Source organism: Seriola aureovittata, chromosome 8 (assembly GCF_021018895.1).
Source record: "Seriola aureovittata isolate HTS-2021-v1 ecotype China chromosome 8, ASM2101889v1, whole genome shotgun sequence".
NCBI classification, from domain to species: Eukaryota; Metazoa; Chordata; class Actinopteri; order Carangiformes; family Carangidae; genus Seriola; species Seriola aureovittata.
Window position 1 is genome coordinate 54,202 of NC_079371.1, and position 22,773 is coordinate 76,974.

The 22,773-nt window shown below is 44.9% G+C and overlaps 3 protein-coding genes across 5 annotated transcripts; 1 reads left to right on the top strand and 2 right to left on the bottom strand.

Moving 5' to 3' along the window:
- Nucleotides 1–490: 490 nt before the first annotated feature.
- Nucleotides 491–4,500, top strand: sqstm1 (sequestosome 1). 2 transcript variants are annotated; one of them, XM_056383321.1, is made up of 8 exons: nt 491–855; nt 2,058–2,153; nt 2,299–2,564; nt 2,892–3,045; nt 3,154–3,222; nt 3,394–3,527; nt 3,843–4,089; nt 4,175–4,500. In XM_056383321.1, exons 1-8 carry the CDS (start codon nt 687–689, stop codon nt 4,336–4,338), a joined length of 1,299 nt encoding a protein of 432 aa, XP_056239296.1. In that variant the 5' UTR covers nt 491–686; the 3' UTR covers nt 4,339–4,500. The 2 variants fall into 2 exon arrangements, with proteins under 2 accessions (XP_056239296.1, XP_056239297.1); XM_056383322.1 differs by having other exon boundaries at nt 2,895–3,045.
- Nucleotides 4,501–4,940: 440 nt separating this feature from the next.
- On the bottom strand, nt 4,941–7,884 carry mrnip (MRN complex interacting protein). Its single transcript, XM_056383323.1, has 7 exons — nt 7,730–7,884; nt 7,344–7,403; nt 6,821–6,927; nt 6,684–6,738; nt 6,474–6,607; nt 6,303–6,330; nt 4,941–5,732 (listed from the first exon to the last, which is right to left on the bottom strand). The coding sequence occupies exons 1-7, from the start codon at nt 7,787–7,789 to the stop codon at nt 5,268–5,270; spliced, it is 909 nt and encodes a 302-aa protein (XP_056239298.1). The 5' UTR covers nt 7,790–7,884; the 3' UTR covers nt 4,941–5,267.
- Nucleotides 7,885–8,143: 259 nt separating this feature from the next.
- Nucleotides 8,144–22,662, bottom strand: LOC130173968 (TBC1 domain family member 9B). Of its 2 annotated transcripts, XM_056383552.1 has the most exons (23): nt 22,350–22,662; nt 21,059–21,169; nt 20,777–20,895; nt 20,464–20,695; nt 18,343–18,601; nt 17,814–18,021; nt 16,856–17,053; nt 16,457–16,603; nt 15,487–15,637; nt 14,732–14,946; nt 14,398–14,515; nt 14,100–14,302; nt 13,814–13,896; nt 13,605–13,734; nt 13,260–13,358; nt 13,101–13,169; nt 12,524–12,764; nt 12,339–12,404; nt 11,867–11,935; nt 11,260–11,313; nt 10,642–10,686; nt 10,221–10,318; nt 8,144–10,140 (listed from the first exon to the last, which is right to left on the bottom strand). In XM_056383552.1, exons 1-23 carry the CDS (start codon nt 22,465–22,467, stop codon nt 9,520–9,522), a joined length of 3,654 nt encoding a protein of 1,217 aa, XP_056239527.1. In that variant the 5' UTR covers nt 22,468–22,662; the 3' UTR covers nt 8,144–9,519. The 2 variants fall into 2 exon arrangements, with proteins under 2 accessions (XP_056239527.1, XP_056239528.1); XM_056383553.1 differs by lacking the exon at nt 11,260–11,313.
- Nucleotides 22,663–22,773: the final 111 nt, after the last annotated feature.

Genomic DNA, 22,773 nt, shown 5'->3' on the forward strand with positions numbered 1-22,773 from the left:
ATTAAAACTTATTAATCTCTATTAAACCTTATTAAACTTTATTAAACCTGTTTATTAAATCTTATTTATCTCTATTAAACCTTATTAAACTTTATTAAACCTATTTATTAAAACTTATGCATCTCTAATAAACCTTATTAATCTCTATTAAACTTTATTAAACTTTATTACACCTGTGTATTAAACCTTATACAATTTTAATAAACCCGTCTGTTTACATTTCAGGCTTCACTAAAACACTTCCCATTTAAACACTTAAACAATCTGCTATCTTGTCTCATGACGATGACTCCGTTTTATTTTTATTTATCTTATTATTCATGAACTTTACACAGAGTGAATCTAATTGGTCCACTGACTCATTGGGGAAATTCCCTCATTGGAAAGTGCTTAGTCATTCCTTGAGTTCTCATTGGTCGACTGGGCGGAGTCATGTGCGCCGACCAATTGAAGGCCGCGACAGTATTTACGTCTCCTAACGACAGTGACGTCAGTCGCGGAAGTAAACATAAACTAAGCTGAGAGGTTTTAACGCTGCGTCACAAAGTTTTTCAACGAGTGTAGAAGTGCGTGTTGTCTGGTCCACTTTGAGTCTCAGTCCTCTGTCTGCCTCACTTTGGTTCGGTTCAGAGTCTGGTTCGGTTCGGTCCGGTTCAGTGTGCGGTTTACCCGGGTCCCACAGCAGCATGTCAGTGACGGTGAAGGCCTACCTGTTGGGGAAAGACGAGTCGGTGAAGGAGATCCGGAGGTTCGCGGTGGATCAGGACGTTTCCTGCATCTTCGAGTACCTGAGCAAGAAAACCGCGGGAGTCTTTAACAACCTGAAGAACAGCGGGTTGAACTTGTACTACAGAGGTAAGACATTTATATGATTATTGTCTGATAACGGAATCGACGTGTTTGATACAGATCAGTCAATATAAAAAGTCCCACTGAAGATAAAACACTGAGATGATTATAAATATATAAACATGTAATGTACCTGCACATTTAAATCAGGTGTTTCTCTGTTCGAGTTCAGGTGTGAACCTTCACCTGCTCCTAATTTCAGGAATTCTGGTCAGACTGGTTTCACTGGGCAGGGACAGGTGTACATGTCTGAGTGAACAGGTGTTTCTGAAGTTAAATATCTGTCATTAAAACTGATTTGTGTTAAATAAAACATACAGTTTGAATCCTGAAGCTGCTGCACTAAAATCAAGTAGAGCAGGTGATATGTTATGTATGAGCTCAGGTGTGCTGACTCCTCCCCCTGCAGTGTTTTGGGTGTTTGTGGGGACCAGGACTAGATGGTCCTGACTACCGCAGGTGTCAGACCAGGTTCAGGTCAGGATCAGGTCCACTACGGTTCTCACACCTTCAGACAGACCAACAGAGGAGTGTTAGATTTATTTTTATTAGAATTATTTTTCAGATCAAACAATAATAAAGTTAAACTTCAGATTGTGACTTTTAAATAATTTAAAACCATTATATGTTGGTGAGGAGATAAAACTATAATATATATAATATAATATAATTATATAATATATAATATAACAATTAACTCTAAAATCATGATGTTACTGTAACAATCTAATATAATAATTAACTTTTTATTTCCATTTAAATTAAAAGCATTATTGGAGAATGTAATTCTCTTAAACTCATTTCACTCTGTTTGAATGACACTGATTTATTTTATAAAATAAATGGTGTTTCACCTGGTAGAGCAGGTAGCACAAAGGGTTAATCCTCACCACAGCGGCCGCTGCCCTTCACTGCATGTCCTCCCCCCTCCCTCCCTGACCCCCCCCCCTCCCTGACCCCCCCCCCTCCCTGACCCCCTGCGTCTCTGCTAACTGTCAGATTAAAGGCAAAAAAATAACTTGAAAAAATGTTTCTTTATGTAGATTTGATATAAATTTACTGAATATGAATATAATGTAAATGTGTTAGTTTAATGATGTTTAATTCTGTGAATATTAAACAATCACTGAAGCTTTTATGTTTCAGCTTGAGAGGTTTTGATGTCATTATTAGAGTGGAGATGATGATGATGATGATGATTGTTCCAGATGAAGATGGAGACCTGGTGGCCTTTTCCTCTGATGATGAACTGATGATGGGGCTGGCCTGTATGAAGGATGACACCTTCCGCCTCTTCATCAAAGGTAAACACATGATCCACACACCTGGAGCTCACCTATCTTCAGACAGATGGTGACAGTCAGAATAAAATAATATTGTAACAGTTGATCAGATTAATAATAATAATGATCTGGTTTAAACTGCAGTGTTTCTGTTTTAACTCTTTAGAGAAAAAAGAGCACCGCCGGGACTTTCCTCTCCATGCCTTCCCCCCCTTCGCCTTTGGCCCCCCTCCTCCCCCTCCACTTGGAGCTCCTCACCTGACCCCGCCCCCTGCCCTGCACCCTAATGTCACCTGTGACGGCTGCGAGGGTCCGGTGGTGGGAACTCGCTTCAAATGTTCTGTTTGTCCGAACTACGACCTGTGCTCTGCCTGCCAGGCTCAGGGGACACACACTGAGCACGCTCTGCTGCCCATCTGGCACCCACTGCAGGTGAGGGGGATCATGGGATACCTATGATGTCATAGTGTGATAACCACCAGAGGAACTTTATTATTATTAAAACTGTATTTACAGCTTCAGACATGAACAGCAACTCTTAATGTTTCCTCAAACAGTTCAGGACCTGGGTCGCACGCACGCACGCGCAAACACACACACACACACAAACACACACAAACACACACACACACACACACACACACACACACACACACACACACACACACACACACACACACACACACAGGTGAGCTCACCAGTGGTGACCTCAACACTCAGTCAGGTGTGTGGCTGAACTGTTCCTTCTCCGTCTGCCAGCAGTGGTTTCCTCGGGGGAAGTGGATGAAGAGGATCAGAAACTGCCCGGGGAACCAGAACCAGAACCTGAACCAGGGTAAGACCCACAACCAGGACCAGGACAAGGACCATGACCAGGACCAGGCTGGACCCTCCACACCTGCAGATGAATCTGGTCAGTATCAGGAACTGCTTTTACCTAATAATCAATAACTGACCTTTGATGACCTCTGACCTCTCCTAACTAATGACATCATCAGTGATCTCTGACCTCTATCCGCAGCCTCTCAGGCCAATGTGGACTTCCTGAAGAACATCGGGGAGGGTGTGGCGGCCATGTTGAGCCCACTGGGTGAGTGATGTCACTGATCACACCTGAGATTAACAACGCTTTCTGATTGGTTGACACTCGGGAAGTGATGGTGTTCTTTTCAAAATAAAATTTCAGTTAAAGGAGGAAGTGATTTACATCAGTTTGACTAACATGACTGGCCTCAAACAGGAAGTGATGTCATGTGTGCAGGTATCGACGTGGACATCGATGTGGAGCACGAGGGTCAGAGGACGAAGGTGACCCCTCCCTCTCAGACTGGAGGGGGGGGCGATGTGAAAACTGATGGAGGCGGTGAAGACAATGGAGCCAGCGAGGGGTCAAAGGTCAGTTCTTCATCATCACCAGAAACAAGAGGTTGTGACCTCAGGTAACCCCAGCTGAAATGATTACTTACAGAAATTAATTGGCACAATTTTAACAAGTGAACTCAACATGTGAAGCTCAGAGGTCAGAGAACAGTCTGTTACCATGGAGATACAGGTGTTAGTTCAGAGATTAACTCACAGGGGACTGGTCTAAACCTGAACCAGGTCCACCAGACACTAGAATAACCATTATAAACCAGTGTAAACCAGTATAAACCACTATAAATCAGTCTAACCCAGTATAAACCAGACTCTGGACTGTGTGGTCTACAGGTGAGCAGAGACTCTGATGAGGAGTGGACTCACCTGAGCTCCAGAGAAGTCGACCCCTCCACTGGAGAATTGCAGTCCCTCCAGCCTGGGAACCAGGACCAGGGGCCCCCATCAGAGGGACAGCAAGGGCCCCCGTCAGAGGGACAGCAAGGGCCCCCGTCAGAGGGACAGCAAGGGCCCCCGTCAGGAGGACAGCAGGGTCCAACAGGTCTTAGGGAGGCAGCTCTATACCCCCACCTGCCTCAAGGTAAGACCACATCCTGAACCTGAGTCTGAACTAACTGAGACAACTGACCCCTTCCTTTAATGACCTCTGATCCCCCCCCCCCCAGAGGCAGATCCTCGCCTGGTGGAGTCCCTGTCCCTTATGCTGTCCATGGGCTTCACTGACGAGGGGGGGTGGTTGACTCGACTCCTTCAGGCCAAAAACTTCGACATCGGAGCCGCACTCGACGCCATCCAGTACGCCAAACAGCCTCGTCCACACCAGCCCTGATGACATCAGTGACATCATCACCCATACTAAACCAATGACATGAGATTGTTTATACCGTTTCCCATAATCTGAGGCTGTTATCATAAATCAATACTCTTAACTCATTGATTAGTGTTTCCTTGTATTAGTCACGTTTCTAAATAAAAACTTTATTAAACTCAACTTTAAACTGATTCAGTTGTTATTGATCATTACAGATCGGTTCTAAAATCATCAGTAAATAAAGTGAAATATTGCTGACTGTTTTTTCTGAGCTGAAATTAATCAGCTGCTATTTTGATAGATTAGCCAGTTTTCACTTCACGTTTGATATTTAGAGCAGAGACAATTCTGATAATCAATTCATTCTGATGTTTTTACTTTTCTGACTGACAGGAAACTCAGTCGTCTCTGATCAGTTATTTTATCTGAGCTGTAACTAATCAGTATTTTTATGAATTAACCTGTTGATTATTATCATTATAATAATCCATTTAGAAAATAATCAGATTCATCTACTAATTGATTATATATTGTCTCCGCTCTGATCAATACATCAGTGGCTAAAGAGAAGCTACAGTTCATAGAGGAAACGATCAGTTCATTAATCAATCAACAAAATATTATTTTAAGTTTAAGTCTTTATTTCTTCTAGAGCTGCAACAATTATTCAATAACTAATTAATGTTTGATCAATATCATTCTCTGATCAGTAAACTGATATTTATAACAAAATAATCAGCAGGTTATTCAATTTCAGAACAGCTGATCACCTTCATTAACCTGCTGATGAGTGAGTTTTAATTTCACATTCTGTCCAGAACCCAGAGTCAGAAACATGAGAATGTTCTCACCAGAGAACGAGACTCCAGAGGTTTCAGGACTGAACTTTTCAGATGAAACAGGTTCAGTTCCAGTTCTTTCAGAACCAGTTTCACCTACTCTATGGTTTAAACGCTCAGATCCGTCAGGAACTCCTCGTCCTCAAAGCTGAACTCCTCTTCGGTCTCAAACAGGGAGGAACCAGGACGCAGGGGGTGGGGCCTGATGACATCACAGGACAAAGAGGTGGCTCTATCCATTGGCTGATTCTGCCCACTGATGGAAGGTTCCTGCCCCACCTGCACCTGACAGTCAGAACTGAGGAACCAAGTCCACTTGGAGACTGGAGCAGTACTCAGGCTAGGAGGATTAATTCTCTTCTTACTGGGATGTTTGGTCAGACTGGACTCGTTCAGACTAGGAGGACTAGTGTGGGTCAGACTGGACTCGTTCAGACTAGTGTGGGTCAGACTAGGAGGACTAGTGTGGGTCAGACTGGACTCGTTCAGACTAGGAGGACTAGTGTGGGTCAGACTGGGAGGTCTGGTGTCGGTCATGCTGGTGGTTGTGGCTGAGGGTCTGGAGCAGCTGGACTGCAGAGAGAAGAAGAAGAAGGAGGAGGTTTAATTCTTAATAGTCCAAGGTTCCTGTTCTGTAGGTTCTGCGTTTCCTCAGGGAAACATCCTGGGTCCTCTGACCTTCTTATTAAAAACAACACAACACTGGTTCTCCAGGTTTTCATCAGTCCAGAGTCCACAAGGTTCAGACTGGGACAATCCAAATACCAGAGCGGTTTAATTTGACTTTGATTCGTACAAAGTAAATAAATCTGTAAACGTAAACATTTGAAGTAAAAACTGGTTTTATGGAGCAGATGATGAGTCCTCATGGTTCTGAGTCCTGATGGTTCTGACTAATTAGATCAATTTAAGTTCTGTCCACATCAAACATGATACACATCAGTCCAGATTCCTCTATAGAATCGAGTGTGTTGATTCATGGTGTTGGTTCTGTGTCATTACAAACTGGTTCCTAAGTGAATTTAATGATGACAACGGCTTCAACTCACCTGTACCTGACTGTATTCAGCAGGGGGAACTGTAAGTGATGTGTCCATAACTGTACAGGTAGTGTTAGTTTTTACAGTGATGTCAGTACGTTACCTGTACAGGTGTGGTTCTCTTCCTCTTCCTGACGGAACACAGAGGGTTAAAGGTCAGAGGTAATTCTTTAATGAACAGGCCACAGCGCCCCCTCACCTGGTTATCAATCAGTTTTTGATCAGTTATCTATCAGAATTGCTCTGTCTCTACAGGTAGGTGGGTGGGGCCCACCTGTCAGTCATGTTGATGCCATGGAGCTGTTGTCTGTCCATCAAAATATTGTCCTCCTCCGGCTCCCCCTCTTCATTCGCCTCCTTTGGTGCATCCAGGTACTTGAACCAACGGCTCACCTGAGTCTGACTCACCTGCAGACAGTCAGAGCAGAGAGTGTGAGTGTGAGTGTGAGTGTGTTCGTGTGTGTGTGTGTGTGTGTCTTCTCACCTGGTTGTCTCGCTCCTCCTCAGGTTCTTCCTCTCCATCTGCCTCCACCTGTTCCCTGTTAGCAAACATCAGTCAGACACAGGTGAGACTGAGGCTGCTCAAAGAAGCCGCAGTGTATTGTGGGACAGGTTAGTTACCATAGCGACCAAGTGTTCTGCTCCTGCTCCTCAATCATGGCTCCTCTGATGGCATTCAGTTTCTGAACATGACGTCTGCAGTCGGCCCCAGTGCCCCGCCCAAACTCCTGTCAATTGGTAAATAAATCAGGCTGACAGGTGACACACATGCTTCATCACAGTCACATCTGTCCAGGTGGGACTACATGATAGCACCTGCCCTACTGGTTTTAATTCTCTGATCGATCAGATCAAACTGACAGTTTGAGTGACGAGAGTACAGAACCCAAGACCAGGTCTCTGACTCGGGTCTGTAGACCAGACAGAGCTGAGTCACACCTGTTCCCAGCTAGATGACCCCTGAACTGGACGCTCAGGCGACTAATGTGTAGCGACATTCACAATGACTGAATCTCTTTGGGATTTTAAAGACAAAACAATTAATGACCAAAATACTGATTAATAATCAATAATAATAATCTTTACTCTGTGGACCTCTGTGTTCACGGTTTCCTGTGTTTCAACAATAAAGTTATTTTCTGACCTTGAGCAGCGACTGTTTATCTCCACACACTTTACAGCTCCACCTGTTCACCTTCTTCACCTGTCAGACACAAAACAACACAGGGGGAAAGTATCTCTGCAGTCATGCCTTCAGAATAAAACAAGAATCAGACCAAATCGTCACTCAATATTTCTAAGTACTTTTAATTTGATGAGGTTGGGAGGAAATAGTTCCTCGTCCTAAAACCCTGTTGGTTTTTATTTTGAATAAATATCTGGTCTTTAATAAAAACACAACAACACTGTGCTCTGCGGCGATAGAACTGAACAAGGTAAATCTGGGAAACAATAATATCAAGGAATCCTGTGTTAGCCTGTTAGCTTAGCATTCAGCTCCGCAGCATTTGTGTGTGTGTAATGTGTTACCTGTTGAACCTGAAAACTCTCACACGAGAAACACCTGACCACGTGAAACTCCTGGACCATGACGAAAAGGTTTGAAACGGATCTAGCCCTGGTTCTGGTCTTCAGAGTCCTAATCCAGCTTTTTCTTGTTCTTCCCGGGTGTATTTGAAGCGAGATTGCACGTCACACCCTACGTCAAAGCGGCAGCAGTGAACGTGTTACGTCAGAGCGCTCCCTGCAGGCCGGAGGATCCGATTTTGTGACCCGAAGACCAGGAATAGATGTATATACTGTTGACTATTAATATAAAATAATATAATATAATATAGTAAATTTGACAGATTTCTGTTTTTTTAATAATTCAATGTACATGTGAAATGAGCAGAAACTTATTTAATTCTTATAATTTTAAAAACATGACACCATAGAAGAAAATAGCTTTTTCCTGTAGTATTTATTAGAACAGAATACAGATCAATAACTGATCGATATGACAGATTTAAAAGGAGGTTGGTGAATATATATACAGAGAAGAATAAAAGCACAGAAACATCCTCTTACATCAAGTCAAGTAAAGAAGTCAGACTGGTCAAGAAGTAAACAGGAGTGATGTCATCACACAGGCAGATAAACAAACAAGGCTTCAGTGACGTCAAAATAAGATTCTACAGGTGTGAACTCACCTGGTGAAACATACATTTTTTCATTTATACGACCTTGTGGTTTTATCAATATACAGTTAATATAAGTGAACTGTACAGAAACTAAAACATTTAAACATTAAACATTAAACAAGTTTATTTTATTTCCTCTAAATAAAGTTTCGACTTCCCTATTTTGCATTTTATTTTCTTAAAATCAATCTATCAGTTCAGTTCTGCCTGTTTCCAACAGAAACCAACTTCTTTAGACCAGGTTCCGAGATAAACCTGGTGCACCAACGGAATTCATTCAGTCGGATCTGAGGTTCACTGTCAGATCATTTAATAATAAGATGTTAGGACTCCATGACACAGACACATAATCACATGATCATCACATGCTGATCATATGGTCACATGATCGCATGACCTCAAAGATTCTGAATTTCAAATTGTGAAAAAACATTTGTTCAACAAAACAAAATCACCTTTTTGGACTTTGGGGCTTCTGTAGTTGTGTTAGTGTCATGTTGACCTGTTTACCTGTTGACCTGTTTACCTGTCCATCAGTTAGTTTGTTAGTTTTCAGCTGACTGGTTGATCCTGCAGAGACTTTATACAGGTCTCACCTGCACACACAAGATCTATAAATCAATACCAAATCAATACCAGATCAATAGAGAGAGCATTTAATAACAATGATCTGGAAACAGTGCAAAAACTTCAGGGACGATTTCAGTGTCAGTGTGACATGAAGAATAAAACCTGGATCTGGACCATGGTCTGGTCCTGGAACGGGGTTTAGTCCAAAATAGCCTGAATGAAAAGGGTCCGTGACATCACAGAGTAGTGACATCACACCATAATAATCAGACTGATGACGTGTTTCCTCTCTGTGTGTCTAAGGACATACCGGCCAATCAGAGAGTGTCTGCTGCTGACAAGAGTGTGAGATAATCAGGAACGCTCAAATCGGGAGGTGACGTCATCATAAACCACTTGATCAATCAGCTGATTTGAAATCAAGGATCTGCTCTCAAGGAGCTTCCCAGCTGAAACAAATACAGGTAAAGGTGAGTCAGGTGGACAGGTAAAGGTGAGTTAGATGGAAAGTTAAAGGTGAGTTAGGTAGACAGGTAAAGGTTGGTCAGGTGGACTGGTACAGTTGAGTCATACTGAGTGCTGGGTGAGTTCATGGTCGGAGGCGGAGCTTATCTGACGCTCCACTGCTCTCTGGGCCTTACAGGCGGCCATCTTGTTCTGGATGTCCACCTTCCTCTCAAAGTAGTCGACAAGCGGCGGCTCCGTCAGCAGCGACGCCAGTACCTGCTCGAAGGTGATTGACCAATCAACATCCAGGGTGCTGCCCCGCCTCTGCTCACCGCCAATCAGCACGGTGTCGTCAGCAATGTCCTCGCACTGCAGCGAACTGGAGCTCACCACCGAGTACGACGACACCGATGTGTCATCTTTGGTTTCCTCATCAGATGTCTGCAGAGCTGCCGGCTCCAGCTGGGCGTCCGCCAGAGCCCGGCACACCTGAGACTCATCTGACCCCCCCTCACAAGGCCCCTCCTCCCTCTGAGGGTTTAAGGCCGGGGTCTGGGTGGGGGGCAGGGCCTGCGAGGCAGCAGTGTCAGTCTTCTTCGTCCCGTTGTTGAACTTCTTGCCGACCTCTCCGATGCGCAGCAGCAGACTTGCCACAGTGGCAATGGAGTGATAGAGCTCCTGCTCCAGAGGCTCCTCACTGAACATGTTGTACAGAGTCTTACACAACTCGATGAACTGCTCCTGCAACCACAACCACAGGTTAACTCTGCCACTGCCACACCTGAGCCTACACCTGAGCCCACACCTGGCCGGGTCCTCACCTGGTTCATCCGGGGCAGGTCTTTGATGGTCTCTCTCTTGGGCTCCTTCTCTTTGGCCCACATTCTCAGGTAGTACCTGTAGTCCTTCACCTTCTCCTCTGCAACAACAGCAGGTCAGAGGTCAGAGGTCACTTGTCACAGGTCAGGAGCCATGTTTCTGTAAAGTGACTAAAAGTTGCTGAAAATCTTGGGAATGCTGCTGATGTCAGAGAGTCCAGGGTGTATGTACAGTATTCAACCAAAATTCACTTCGGATCACAATCTGTTTTACTGGACAAGATTCCTGTGGACCTGATCCACACTGGACCTGCATCTCAGACTCTGTTTATGTCCTGCTCACTCCTCCATGAACAGTCACAGAGTGAAGGTTAGAGACAGGTACATCACCTGTACACCCTGTCAACAGGGGTGGGGCATTTACCTTTCTTCTCCTCACTGTCTCCTCCTCCATCCTTCCCCTCCTCACCTGTTCACAGAGAAGAATCATCATCAAGACTGTGACAGTAACTAAAACACTGAGGTTGTTAAAATCTGAGTTAAACTAATTAAGCTAGTTAACCCTGATAACAGACATCAGGTTAAAATAATTTCCATTTCCTGCTTTGATCTGCAGCCTCAAACACTGCAGCACATTGCACCTCTGGCCACGTCCCTATCAATGATGTCATAGCACAGTGATACCTGTGTTGTGACATCACTGGCTGTGAACAGGGTTAGGTTTAGAGTGCACTCCTGCTTACGAGGCTCTGATATGAGGGTCGCTCATGTAAAGAATCCTTTCAGACCCTCTGGCCATCTGTACCCTGAGCGCCACAGGATCCTCTACGCATGGTGATGCTGTATTCCCAGAGAATTAATTGGTCAGTGGGCGGAGCTTTTAAAAATGTTAATCTGTTATCTCTAACAGAACCTGCTCCAGAGCAGTTACCATGGTGATGTACCCCGGTTACAATTGAACCACCAACGTAAACCCTGAAGTTACGTCGTTGACCTCAGATCCTGCTTCATAGTACAGACCTCTGAGCAACAAAAGACAAACCTGATGTCACTTCCTGCTGCCCCAAAATGTCCAGATCAGACAAGAAGGAAGATTCTGGAGGGAAACACACGAAGAAGAGGAAGAGGAAGAGGAAGCAGTTTGAGAGGAAACACTCAGATCTGTTAATGAAAAGATTTTTCAGGCAAATCAAAAAAAGTAGTAACAGTAGTAGTAGTAGTAGTAGTAGTACTGGTATGAGTAGCAGTAGTAGCAGTAGTAGTAGTACTGGTATGAGTAGCAGTAGTAGCAGTAGTAGCAGTACTGGTATGAGTAGCAGTAGTAGCAGTAGTAGTAGTACTGGTATCAGTAGCAGTAGTAGCAGTAGTAGTAGTACTGGTATCAGTAGCAGTAGTAGCAGTAGTAGTAGTACTGGTATGAGTAGCAGTAGTAGCAGTAATAGTACTGGTATCAGTAGCAGTAGTAGCAGTAGTAGTAGTACTGGTATCAGTAGCAGTAGTAGCAGTAATAGTACTGGTATCAGTAGCAGTAGTAGCAGTAGTCGTACTTCTGGTATCAGTAGCAGTAGTAGCAGTAGTAGCAGTAGTAGTAGTACTGGTATGAGTAGCAGTAGTAGCAGTAGTCATTTACTGTGTTTTTCAGTTTTCACCTTGTGTTTCGTCGTCAGTGAAGAAGTGCGTCGCCTCCAGAGCAGATTCTGCCTCTTCAGGACACAGAGCTGAAAACAAAGCAAAACAAAACCAATAGAATAGACAGACAACCACAATACAGAAACACAAGAGGAAGTTATCAAGAACAAATCCACTGTTCATTAAATTAAATACAATTTTTGTGTCTTTTTTTTCCAGAGAGAAAGAAACAATTGGCTTTAACCCTGAGATTCTAAAACGTTGGTTCTGGGTCCTACATGGGGTCTGTTATGGTCCGATATGCAGACAGGGTCACAGCAGAAGAACAACTGCACACCACTTGTGAATTTAACTGGGGGAAGCTGGTGAATTGATGAGTTTGACGATCAGGAGACTCAGTGAGTTCTTAGGGGGGTGTCACTGGTCAAGACCACCATGTTTGATCCTGATCCCTCAATAGTCACATGTCCAGGTGAGTTGTGTGGGTGTTACCTGGTGGGAGGTGGAGCTTGTACAACAGCTTGAGTTTCTCCGTCATGTCGCCATGATACATCCCACCTGCCGACAAACAACACACATCATCCATTCATCTGTTATCTGTCATCATCCATTCATTATACACCCATGAGTGTGTGTATCGATGTGTCCCCTGGATCTGGATCCGGATCCGAACTCACTGAGCCCAGTGATGAACTCTTTGAAGTTGACCAGTCCGTCCTGGTTCTGGTCCAGGAGTCTGAAGAGGCGGGCTGACAGAGTGGGGGTGTGGCCTCCACAGATCCAGGGGGCGAGGGCGGTGAAGAGCTGGGTGAACTGGGCCGGGTCAATGCGGTACTGCTCCAGGTACGGCAGACTGGGGTCGTGTCGCTCAGCTGCAGAGCTGCTGGAGCCCCAGTAACAGCTGGTCATGTGTTTGGACTGAAGGGGTCCAAAACAAAAAGTCAAAGCAGCTGTCAGAAACATCTCGCGGAACAAACTGAGAATGAGATTTACCACAAACAGGACAGACCAATCACACCCCCCCCAACTGCCCAAATAACAACAGGTCCTTCAGTTTTCAGTTTCAGTCAGTGTGAGCCTCGGGCCACATACAGGCTGCTCTAACCTGACAGACACAACTCAGGGCTGAACGACACCTCCACCATGTGCTGCCAAAAAACAAAGATGACACTAAAACTACATCCTGCAGAACTTGTTGTTTTTATTTAGACTCCGTGGTTCCAGGTGTAAACAGCTTTGTGTGTTTGTTCTGACCTTAAAGAGACAGTAGAGCTCCTCCAGCTCCTCGATACTGAAGGCCGACTCCGTCATCATCGCCCTCACCTGCACACACACACGCGCACACGAGACCTGTAAACACTCAATCTGTATTAGCATGTCAGCATTAGCCTGCAGCACGCTTACATCACCCACCACGCTCCTCTTGGCTGTGTCCTCCAGTGATTGGATGACCTTTAACCTCTGTTTGAACCTCATCTGCTCAATGACATCAGAGCGCAGGCTACCGAACTTCTGCTCGGAGAAGAAGAAAATGGGATTAGCTCAAAAACACTTGGAGGAATTAGACAGACACCGTGCAGGAACAGGAATCAGACTACAGTCAGAGTCACTGGACTGTTTATTCATCCAGATCTTTATCACTCTGTGTAATGTACGTCAGAGAGGTGTTTCTCACCTGCAGGGGGCGCCACACAATGATAATCAACTGACAGTGAATGAGTGTGATGACATCATGATGTGTCATCGTTCTGCTCTGACCTCATAGGACGACTTGATGAGGTCAAAGATGTCGATCTCAGGTGGAGGGTCGTCTCCACTCGTCAGCAGGGCGTGCAGGTGAGGGATGGGCGGAGCCACGGTCTGTTTATTCACAACATTATCCAGGTACCTACACACACACGCACACACAGTAGTATATAATTATCACTGCAACCTTCCCAGTCTGACTCCAGTCTGACTCCTACTACCTGCCCAGGATGGTCATAGCTTCTCCCTCGTCGCTGCAGGACAACAGGGCGTCCATGTTGTCATGGAGAACAGCCAGTGCCACCTGCAGGTAGACAGGAAGTAGTTTAGTTACAGGTGGCAGAGGTCAGTGGAGGGATGTACACTGACACACCTGACACACCTGGACAGACAGGTATCAGTACCACTAACACACCACTGTATACTGAGTCAGCTAAACACTGTTTCTCTTCTCACCAGTCAACAGTCAGTAACCAGTAAATAACCAGTCAGAACCGGGGCCAGTACCTGGAAGATGACCTTGATGCCCTCGTAGAAGAAGCAGTCGACCAATAGGACGGCGCTGTCGAACGGCATCACCGACAGGAAGAGGGTTAGGAACCAAGAGAGGCTGATGGTGGAGATGACTCCCAGCTCCTGCATGTGTTCATACAGCAGGGGGAGGAAGGCCCGGGTCAGATCCTCAAATACGCCCTGATCCACCAGAGCTCCTGCAGGTACATAGACCACATCAGACAAGAGTCCAGCACTCAATCCTGACAGGAGGTCAGAGGTCAAAGCTCAGGCTGTTGACTGTGTTACTGACCAACGACTCTGGTGTTGTAGTAGTCAGGCAGCATCCGCTCACACAGCGCCACCAGCAGCCAGAAGGCTTCTTCCTCCGTACAGTAGAGCAGCAGGACGGAGGTGACGATGTTCATGGCCTGAGGGGAGGAGACAGTTATTTAAAAAACTGAATTAACTTAACCTAACTGACAACAGGTAGGCTGCTAGCCACGCCCACTGCTTTTTTGTTTTTAAATACCCATCAGCTTTTTAAATCTTGTATGTCTTGTCTTTCTTTTAATTTACCTTCTGGCGAGTTTGAAATACAGTTTGAATTGAATCGAATTAAATATAAAAGTTTTTCTTTACATTACCTGGCAGTATCCGATGCCCGGGTTGCGGTGGGCGTAGGCGGTGAGGACGCGGCGCAGTGCAGCGATGCCTGTCTCATTCTGAAAGGCTCTGTGTTCAGGCATCGAGCGATGGAGGTCACGCTCAATCTCCTCTGTAGCCAATGAGCACAGTCCCATGGCCTGTTCCACTAAGTCGCCATAGTAACCAGGGTGGGTTGACATCTCGTTCTGCGCTCCTGGATGGACAGGTGAATAAAGTTCAGTTTAACTGTGGGACATGAGAACAGCAGCCACAGCTCATGAGTGAATGAGTGAGTGAGTGAGTGAGTGAGTGAATGAATGAATGAATGAGTGAGTGAGTGAATGAATGAACACTGACCAGAGAACAGCAGCCACAGCTCTCCTCTCAAGTTTGTGAATGAGTGAATGAGTGAGTGAATGAACGAGTGAATGAATGAGTGAGTGAGTGAATGAATGAACACTGACCAGAGAACAGCAGCCACAGCTCTCCTCTCAAGTTTGTGAATGAGTGAGTGAATGAATGAACGAGTGAATGAATGAGTGAGTGAGTGAATGAATGAATAAACACTGACCAGAAAACAGCAGCCACAGCTCTCCTCTCAAGTTTGTGAATGAGTGAATGAGTGAGTGAGTGAGTGAGTGAGTGAGTGAATGAGTGAGTGAGTGAACGAGTGAATGAATGAGTGAATGAGTGAGTGAATGAATGAATGAGTGAGTGAATGAGTGAATGAGTGAATGAATGAATGAACACTGACCAGAGAACAGCAGCCACAACTCTCCTCTCAGGCGCTCTGGAATCCCATTGAGGACCAGTTCTCTGGTTCTGGAGGTCCGGTACATGCAGACACCTCGACCAAACTCTGAGAAATGGATGTTCCATGCCTCTTCCTTCATTTTCTCCTTCATCTGCAGAAGAAGAAGAAGGTGAGGAAGGTGTAAAGGAGGGGCATAGGGAGGAGGTGGAGATTTATTTCTACAATGTGACACAGGAACTTAAAATGCTGCACTTACACTTACACATCAACATATCAGTTTGGATCAATGAGCGGTCAAACCCCCTGGTGAGGTGTACATTTAGGGTTAGGGTTAGCCCTTCGTATCTAACATTACTCCTCTGTACCTAATGGTCAGTGCTGGGAACGTTACTTTGGAAATGTAATAAGTTACAGATTATTAATTGTCCTGTTAAAATGTAATAAGTAATGTAACTATTTTAATTTCTTCATTAAAGTAATGAGCATATTACATTTGATTACAGTTTGTTTACTTCTCAGTACCATTAATTAAGCCTGTTGGTGCCCAGTAGAAAAATCACACCCTAATGAGCTCTCCAACTTAATATTTAATGAAGACACGCTGCTGAATTAAGTTATTTAAGTCAGTGAGTGTTATTAGATGTCAAACCAATCACCTATCTGACCTGTGTTGTCTGCAGATATGCAATCATGGTAATCCTCAGTATTTAGTAAAGCTGGAAGTAACAGTACTGGTAGACATCAGTATCTAACAGTATCAATACTGACTTCTTTTCTTTTTGAGATATTCAGATAGTGAAGTGAGAGAGACAGAGGGGATGACATGCAGCAAAGGGCCACAATGGGACTAAGCCCACGTGGTAAGCACTCCACCAGGTGAGCCACCAAGGCGCCCCCACTCTGTGACTTCTAACAGTACAAGTACTCTGTGTCCAATCCTGTAGCTAAAGGTGTTGGGACTTGAACTCACGGCTTTGGGTCCCAGGTCCTCTGGAGCGTCTCGGTGGTAGAGCTGCAGCAGACCCTGGCTGGCCGTGGGCAGCCCAGGGTGGTAATGACGCCCCCTGTGGACGGACTCAGATCCTGTAGACGAGGAGGAGGGGGCACTGGAGGACGCCTGAGGACACATAAAAAAATCTGAATAAAATAATCATAACCCTCAGACAATGTCTGGAATCAGCCGACGTTCAGCAGCTGAGCTGGACTCATCACTGTGACGTATGATCAACAGCTGAAAGCAGTTACACCACTCATCCACACGGTGGTAGTATAACTCAAGACTTCAGACAGTAAATAACTTCCAATCTGTCTGATGTATTTTATCTGAATGCTGACATAGCAGATCTGACTGTCATGATGAGTGACATACCGAGTGACCAATCAGAGACAGCGGGCTGGTATCCCCCCACGAGCTGTCAGGCGTTCGCTGTAGGAAGTCGGAGATGCGTTGGACCAGGAAGTCTCTGTCTTTGAGGTTGGCGAACAGGAAGTTCATTTTGTTCTTGGTACTGATGGAGACGGGACATGGCAGGACACTACTGCTGTCCGCCTTCTCCACGATGGTCACCTGAGCAGCAGAGGATTATCGGTAAAAGTCCGGTCTGATCTTGTTTACATGTACAATCAGAGTTTTAAAAGGGTTTAAGAGGTTTCAGTTCTTAAGAGGATCATAAACATGAACACTAAATAAAATGTTTGAAGTAATGACCTAAATGTTTCTAGTGATTCAATCATTTCACTAGATCTTTGCTCATATGAATATATCGAGAATTTAAAGGCTGATGTTCTGCCCTCACTGTTCAACCTAAGCACAGCTAAGCAGACAGATGAACTTGACAAGAGACAAGTGTTTCGTCTCCTTCAAAATGCATTTGCAAACATTTTCGTCTTTATTCACAAAAACAGTGAGGAAGAAATAAAGTAATAGTACTGGAATGTAAAAGTACTGCAGTCACAGTACACAAATATCCTCAGTATCATAGTAGAAGTACTTCCTGTAGCTAAAGTATCAGAGTAAAAGTCCTTCATGCAGCTAAGTATCACAGTAAAAATAATTCAGCCAATATCCTGCTTCAAGTCTTTTAATGTCTTAAAGTCACTTTTATCGTTCAGCTTTGTTCACTGATATTAGTTTATGGTGTAAGCATACCACTGACTCCATTCTGAAAACTCTCCATTGCCCCAGGCTCCCTGAACTACCCACTGTACACTCTGCACTTGATTTAGTTTCTTTAAAAGCTGCCTAAACAATAAAGTCACATATGACTGATGTGAAGTTGGTGATATATTTATTGATCTTCCTTCAGAGTTGTTGGTCAGTTGTTTACCTCTCTGAGTGGTATGATGAGCTGACACAGGTCTTCTTCTCTGCTGTTAAAACAGATGTAGTTGTTGGAGATGAACAGCTGTCCGACCACGTGCATCTTAGCAAATGGCGTCCACAGCGTGCAGTCCGTGTGTCCGTCCAGACGCTCGTCCTGCATCAGCCGAAACATCATGCGGTACCGCTCGTTCTTTGCGCGGGCATCCAGATCCCTGCAGTAATGACAAAGACCAGAAACAGCTGATCAGGTCCAAAACCAAATGTTAGTCTGATGGTTCAAGCTGCATTATGAACATCATCACTGCTGATAGAAAACAGATATCAGTTTGTCTGTGTGTATTTACTAATATTTATCATCTATCTGGAAATCTGTGCCTGCTGGATATGTTGCTGTTTATTTAGCTATGTAGTGATTTAGTGTCACAAACAGTGTCAGCATCAGTCCTTTATTTGTAAAATACGTCCACCTCAGTCTAATCATGTGAACACTGTGAGCTTCATATCAGGTGCATGGTTACTGAGCAGAGTGAGACCTCTTGAGTGCAGAGACGTTTTTGAGTGTCTTGCAGGGTTTGGGCAGCGAGCGGTCGGCGGCGAATGCCTCATTATCAAGCAGCTGACGCATGGCGATGTTAGCGAGCTGCTCCATCAGCTTGAAGGTGTCGTTGATGTTTAGGAACATGGAGAAGAAATGTTCAGTGTTCCGAGTGCTGACACGAATGCTCTCTGGAAACACCAGGGTGGCGTTCTTCTCCAGCTGAGTCACCTCCGTCCACTGCACCACCAGAGTCACTGAGGGTGTGGGGGGACCGGGGGTTAAACTCATAAAACATATGAATGTAAAATAAAACATGAATGAGTGGCATACAGAAAAAAAAACAGAACTATCCCATGGTAACTACAGAAGTACCCCCTAGTAAAAACAGAAGTACGCCCTAGTAAAAACAGAAGTACCCCCTAGTAAAAACAGAAGTACCCCCTAGTAAAAACAGAAGTACGCACTAGTAAAAACAGAAGTACCCCCTAGTAAAAACAGAAGTACGCCCTAGTAAAAACAGAAGTACCCCCTAGTAAAAACAGAAGTACCCCCTAGTAAAAACAGAAGTACGCACTAGTAAAAACAGAAGTACCCCCTAGTAAAAACAGAAGTACGCCCTGGTGAAAACAGAAGTACGCCCTAGTAAAAACAGAAGTACGCCCTGGTGAAAACAGAAGTACCCCCTAGTAAAAACAGAAGTACGCCCTAGTAAAAACAGAAGTACCCCCTAGTAAAAACAGAAGTACCCCCTAGTAAAAACAGAAGTACGCACTAGTAAAAACAGAAGTACCCCCTAGTAAAAACAGAAGTACGCACTAGTAAAAACAGAAGTACGCACTAGTAAAAACAGAAGTACGCCCTAGTAAAAACAGAAGTACCCCCTAGTAAAAACAGAAGTACGCCCTAGTAAAAACAGAAGTACGCACTAGTAAAAACAGAAGTACGCCCTAGTAAAAACAGAAGTACGCCCTGGTGAAAACAGAAGTACCCCCTAGTAAAAACAGAAGTACGCCCTAGTAAAAACAGAAGTACCCTCTAGTAAAAACAGAAGTACCCCCTAGTAAAAACAGAAGTACGCACTAGTAAAAACAGAAGTACCCCCTAGTAAAAACAGAAGTACGCCCTCGTGAAAACAGAAGTACCCCCTAGTAAAAACAGAAGTACGCCCTAGTAAAAACAGAAGTACCCCCTAGTAAAAACAGAAGTACGCCCTGGTGAAAACAGAAGTACCCCCTAGTAAAAACAGAAGTACGCACTAGTAAAAACAGAAGTACGCACTAGTAAAAACAGAAGTACGCACTAGTAAAAACAGAAGTACGCCCTAGTAAAAACAGAAGTACGCCCTGGTGAAAACAGAAGTACCCCCTAGTAAAAACAGAAGTACGCCCTAGTAAAAACAGAAGTACGCACTAGTAAAAACAGAAGTACCCCCTGGTGAAAACAGAAGTACCCCTTGGTGAAAACAGAAGTACGCCCTAGTAAAAACAGAAGTACGCCCTAGTAAAAACAGAAGTACCCCTTGGTGAAAACAGAAGTACGCCCTAGTAAAAACAGAAGTACCCCCTAGTAAAAACAGAAGTACGCACTAGTAAAAACAGAAGTACCCCCTGGTGAAAACAGAAGTACCCCTTGGTGAAAACAGAAGTACGCCCTAGTAAAAACAGAAGTACCCCCTAGTAAAAACAGAAGTACCCCCTAGTAAAAACAGAAGTACGCACTAGTAAAAACAGAAGTACCCCCTGGTGAAAACAGAAGTACCCCTTGGTGAAAACAGAAGTACCCCTTGGTGAAAACAGAAGTACGCCCTAGTAAAAACAGAAGTACCCCCTAGTAAAAACAGAAGTACCCCCTAGTAAAAACAGAAGTACGCACTAGTAAAAACAGAAGTACCCCCTGGTGAAAACAGAAGTACCCCTTGGTGAAAACAGAAGTACGCCCTAGTAAAAACAGAAGTACCCCCTAGTAAAAACAGAAGTACGCACTAGTAAAAACAGAAGTACCCCCTAGTAAAAACAGAAGTACCCCCTAGTAAAAACAGAAGTACGCCCTAGTAAAAACAGAAGTACCCCCTAGTGAAAACAGAAGTAAGTTCTGGCCTGTAGTTGGCCGGTCATACCCTCCTTGCCCAGAAGGAAGGAGTAGAAGCACAGGTGGTTGACGGACAGGTAAAGCCAGCCCTGCCGCGGGACTCTTCCCTTCCAGTAGCTACAGGAGTAATAATTCACCAGCTTCTCCTCATCAGGCATCCCAAACAGCCTCCTCATCTTCAGCTCCGCCTCCCGAAACTTCCCACAGTCCTCTTCCTGCTCCTCCCCCTTCTTCAGCCGGTTCTCCTCTGCGATGATGCCCTGCAAGAAGTGACATCACTTACTGACAGGTACACACAGGTAGAGAAACAGTCTGAGGAAAACACACAGGAAGTAACATACAGAGATCTTCCCTTTGACGAAGGTGGTGACATCTTCATCGTTGTCGAAGATGGAGATGGTCTGCAGCAGGTTGGACTCCAGCCAGTCCCAGTGCTCTGTGATCTCCTTCCTGGATGAGCCTGAAGGACACAGCTGAGGGTCAACAAACATTCAGCCAATCCCGCTACTCCCAGTACAGTCCAGTGCAGCAGAGTCCAGTCCAGTAGAATTTAGACTGGTCCAGTACAGTTCAACACAGTGCAGTACAGCAGAGTCCAGTCAAGTACAGTCAAGGTCACTCACCACAAGCAATGTTCCAGTAGATCTGAGAGTCTGCGGTCTGTAGCAGGATCCTATAAGGAGCCACTCTGGCACTCGAGTCCAGAACCACATCCAGTGTCCCAACCAGGAGACCTGCACACAGAGAGCGGGTACACAGGTAACCAGGAGACCTGCTCACAGGTTACTGGTTTACTGAGGCTAACGTGTCTGACTGTATCAGGGATGTGATGCACTCTGGACACACCTTTAACTGAGCCTTCAAGACTGAGTGGTTTATCTAAACTACAGTCTGAAAAAATAAACACACATAAACTGATGTTGCTTGGAGACAGTGTGGGTTGCAGCTGACTTCCTGTCAGCTGACATTACTAACTCATTCATAACAAGTTGTTTGTTGATGTTTGAGTCTGATGAATCATCATGATCCAGGTTCAACATCATCATTATAACACTGAATATAATGTATTGTTTCCACACTGAGCTGAATCTGATGTTAATGTATCAAACCACTGTTACTGTAGCAGCCAGTGTTTGTTTGTTTGTTTGTTTGTTTGTGTTGATGTTAACAGAAATATAAGCAGCTGACTGTGGAGCATGATGAATCATTACAGAGCTTCAACACTAATAAAACTGAATGAGGGTAAAAGGTCACAGGTCAGAACCAGGTCTACTCTCCAGACTCTGGTTCAGGTCTGCGTGGATCAGGAGTGAACCAGAGGTGGTACCGGAGACTGAACCAGGAGCAGCAATAAAATCTAATAAAAGAGAACAATGTGAACTGTGTGTGTTGTGTTCAGGGTCAGTTTGCAGAGTCTGAAAATTAATTAATATATAAAGATAAAATGACCGTATGACTTTATACTGCTCAGTAAATCAGTGGTGGAGAGTGACCAAGTACATTTACTGTTAGTACTGAAGCACAGTTGTACTTGTGTACTTATACTGCAGTACATGATGTCATCTGTGATGAGTTCATGGACTGTGGGACCTTTCTGCTGCACTTTATATTTCTGCATTATGGCTGTATTGTAACTCAGGTTATGATAATGTTCGCAAAGGTCCGTCTCCATGACAACTGAATAGACTCCACCCACTGATGAAGACCCAGTGATAATTGCTGAAAGCTCAGGAAAGCGTGTCAGTGGACCATGAGTCCGGGGGTGAGGGGTAATCCAGCCATTACACTGACTGATGTGGACTATAGTAGACTGTACGCCCCCCCCCCCCGGCCCTGCTCTCCTCTGATGAGCCCACCATAATGGACTACAGCGAATCATTCAGATCCGGACCGGTCCTCAGACACTGTACTCACCGGAGAGGCCACCGCCGCGGCCGTGCCCCCTCCTCCTCTGCAGGATGAAGAACGGGTTGGCCCGCTCAGAGACCCACAGAGCTCCGGCCAGCAGCACCTCCTCCGGCTGGATCCACATTTCACCCTCCGCCTTGTTCACTCCGGGAGTCACCGCCCCTCACCACAAAACACCGGGAGATGTCGTCCTCCCCCCGCCGGGAGACACCGGGACAAAGCAGCGGCTCCGTCAGATTCAGACAAACACGGAGCTGATGTTGTTTTCACCCGTCAGATGACTGCACATCACTTCCGGGTCTTAAGACTCAGGACACGCCCTCTGCGTCATGACGCAAACAGACCGGAAAAAAAAAACATTTCGTTTTTTTTATTTTCGTCTTTATTCACAACAACAGTGAGGAAGAAATAAAGTACTAGTACTGGAATG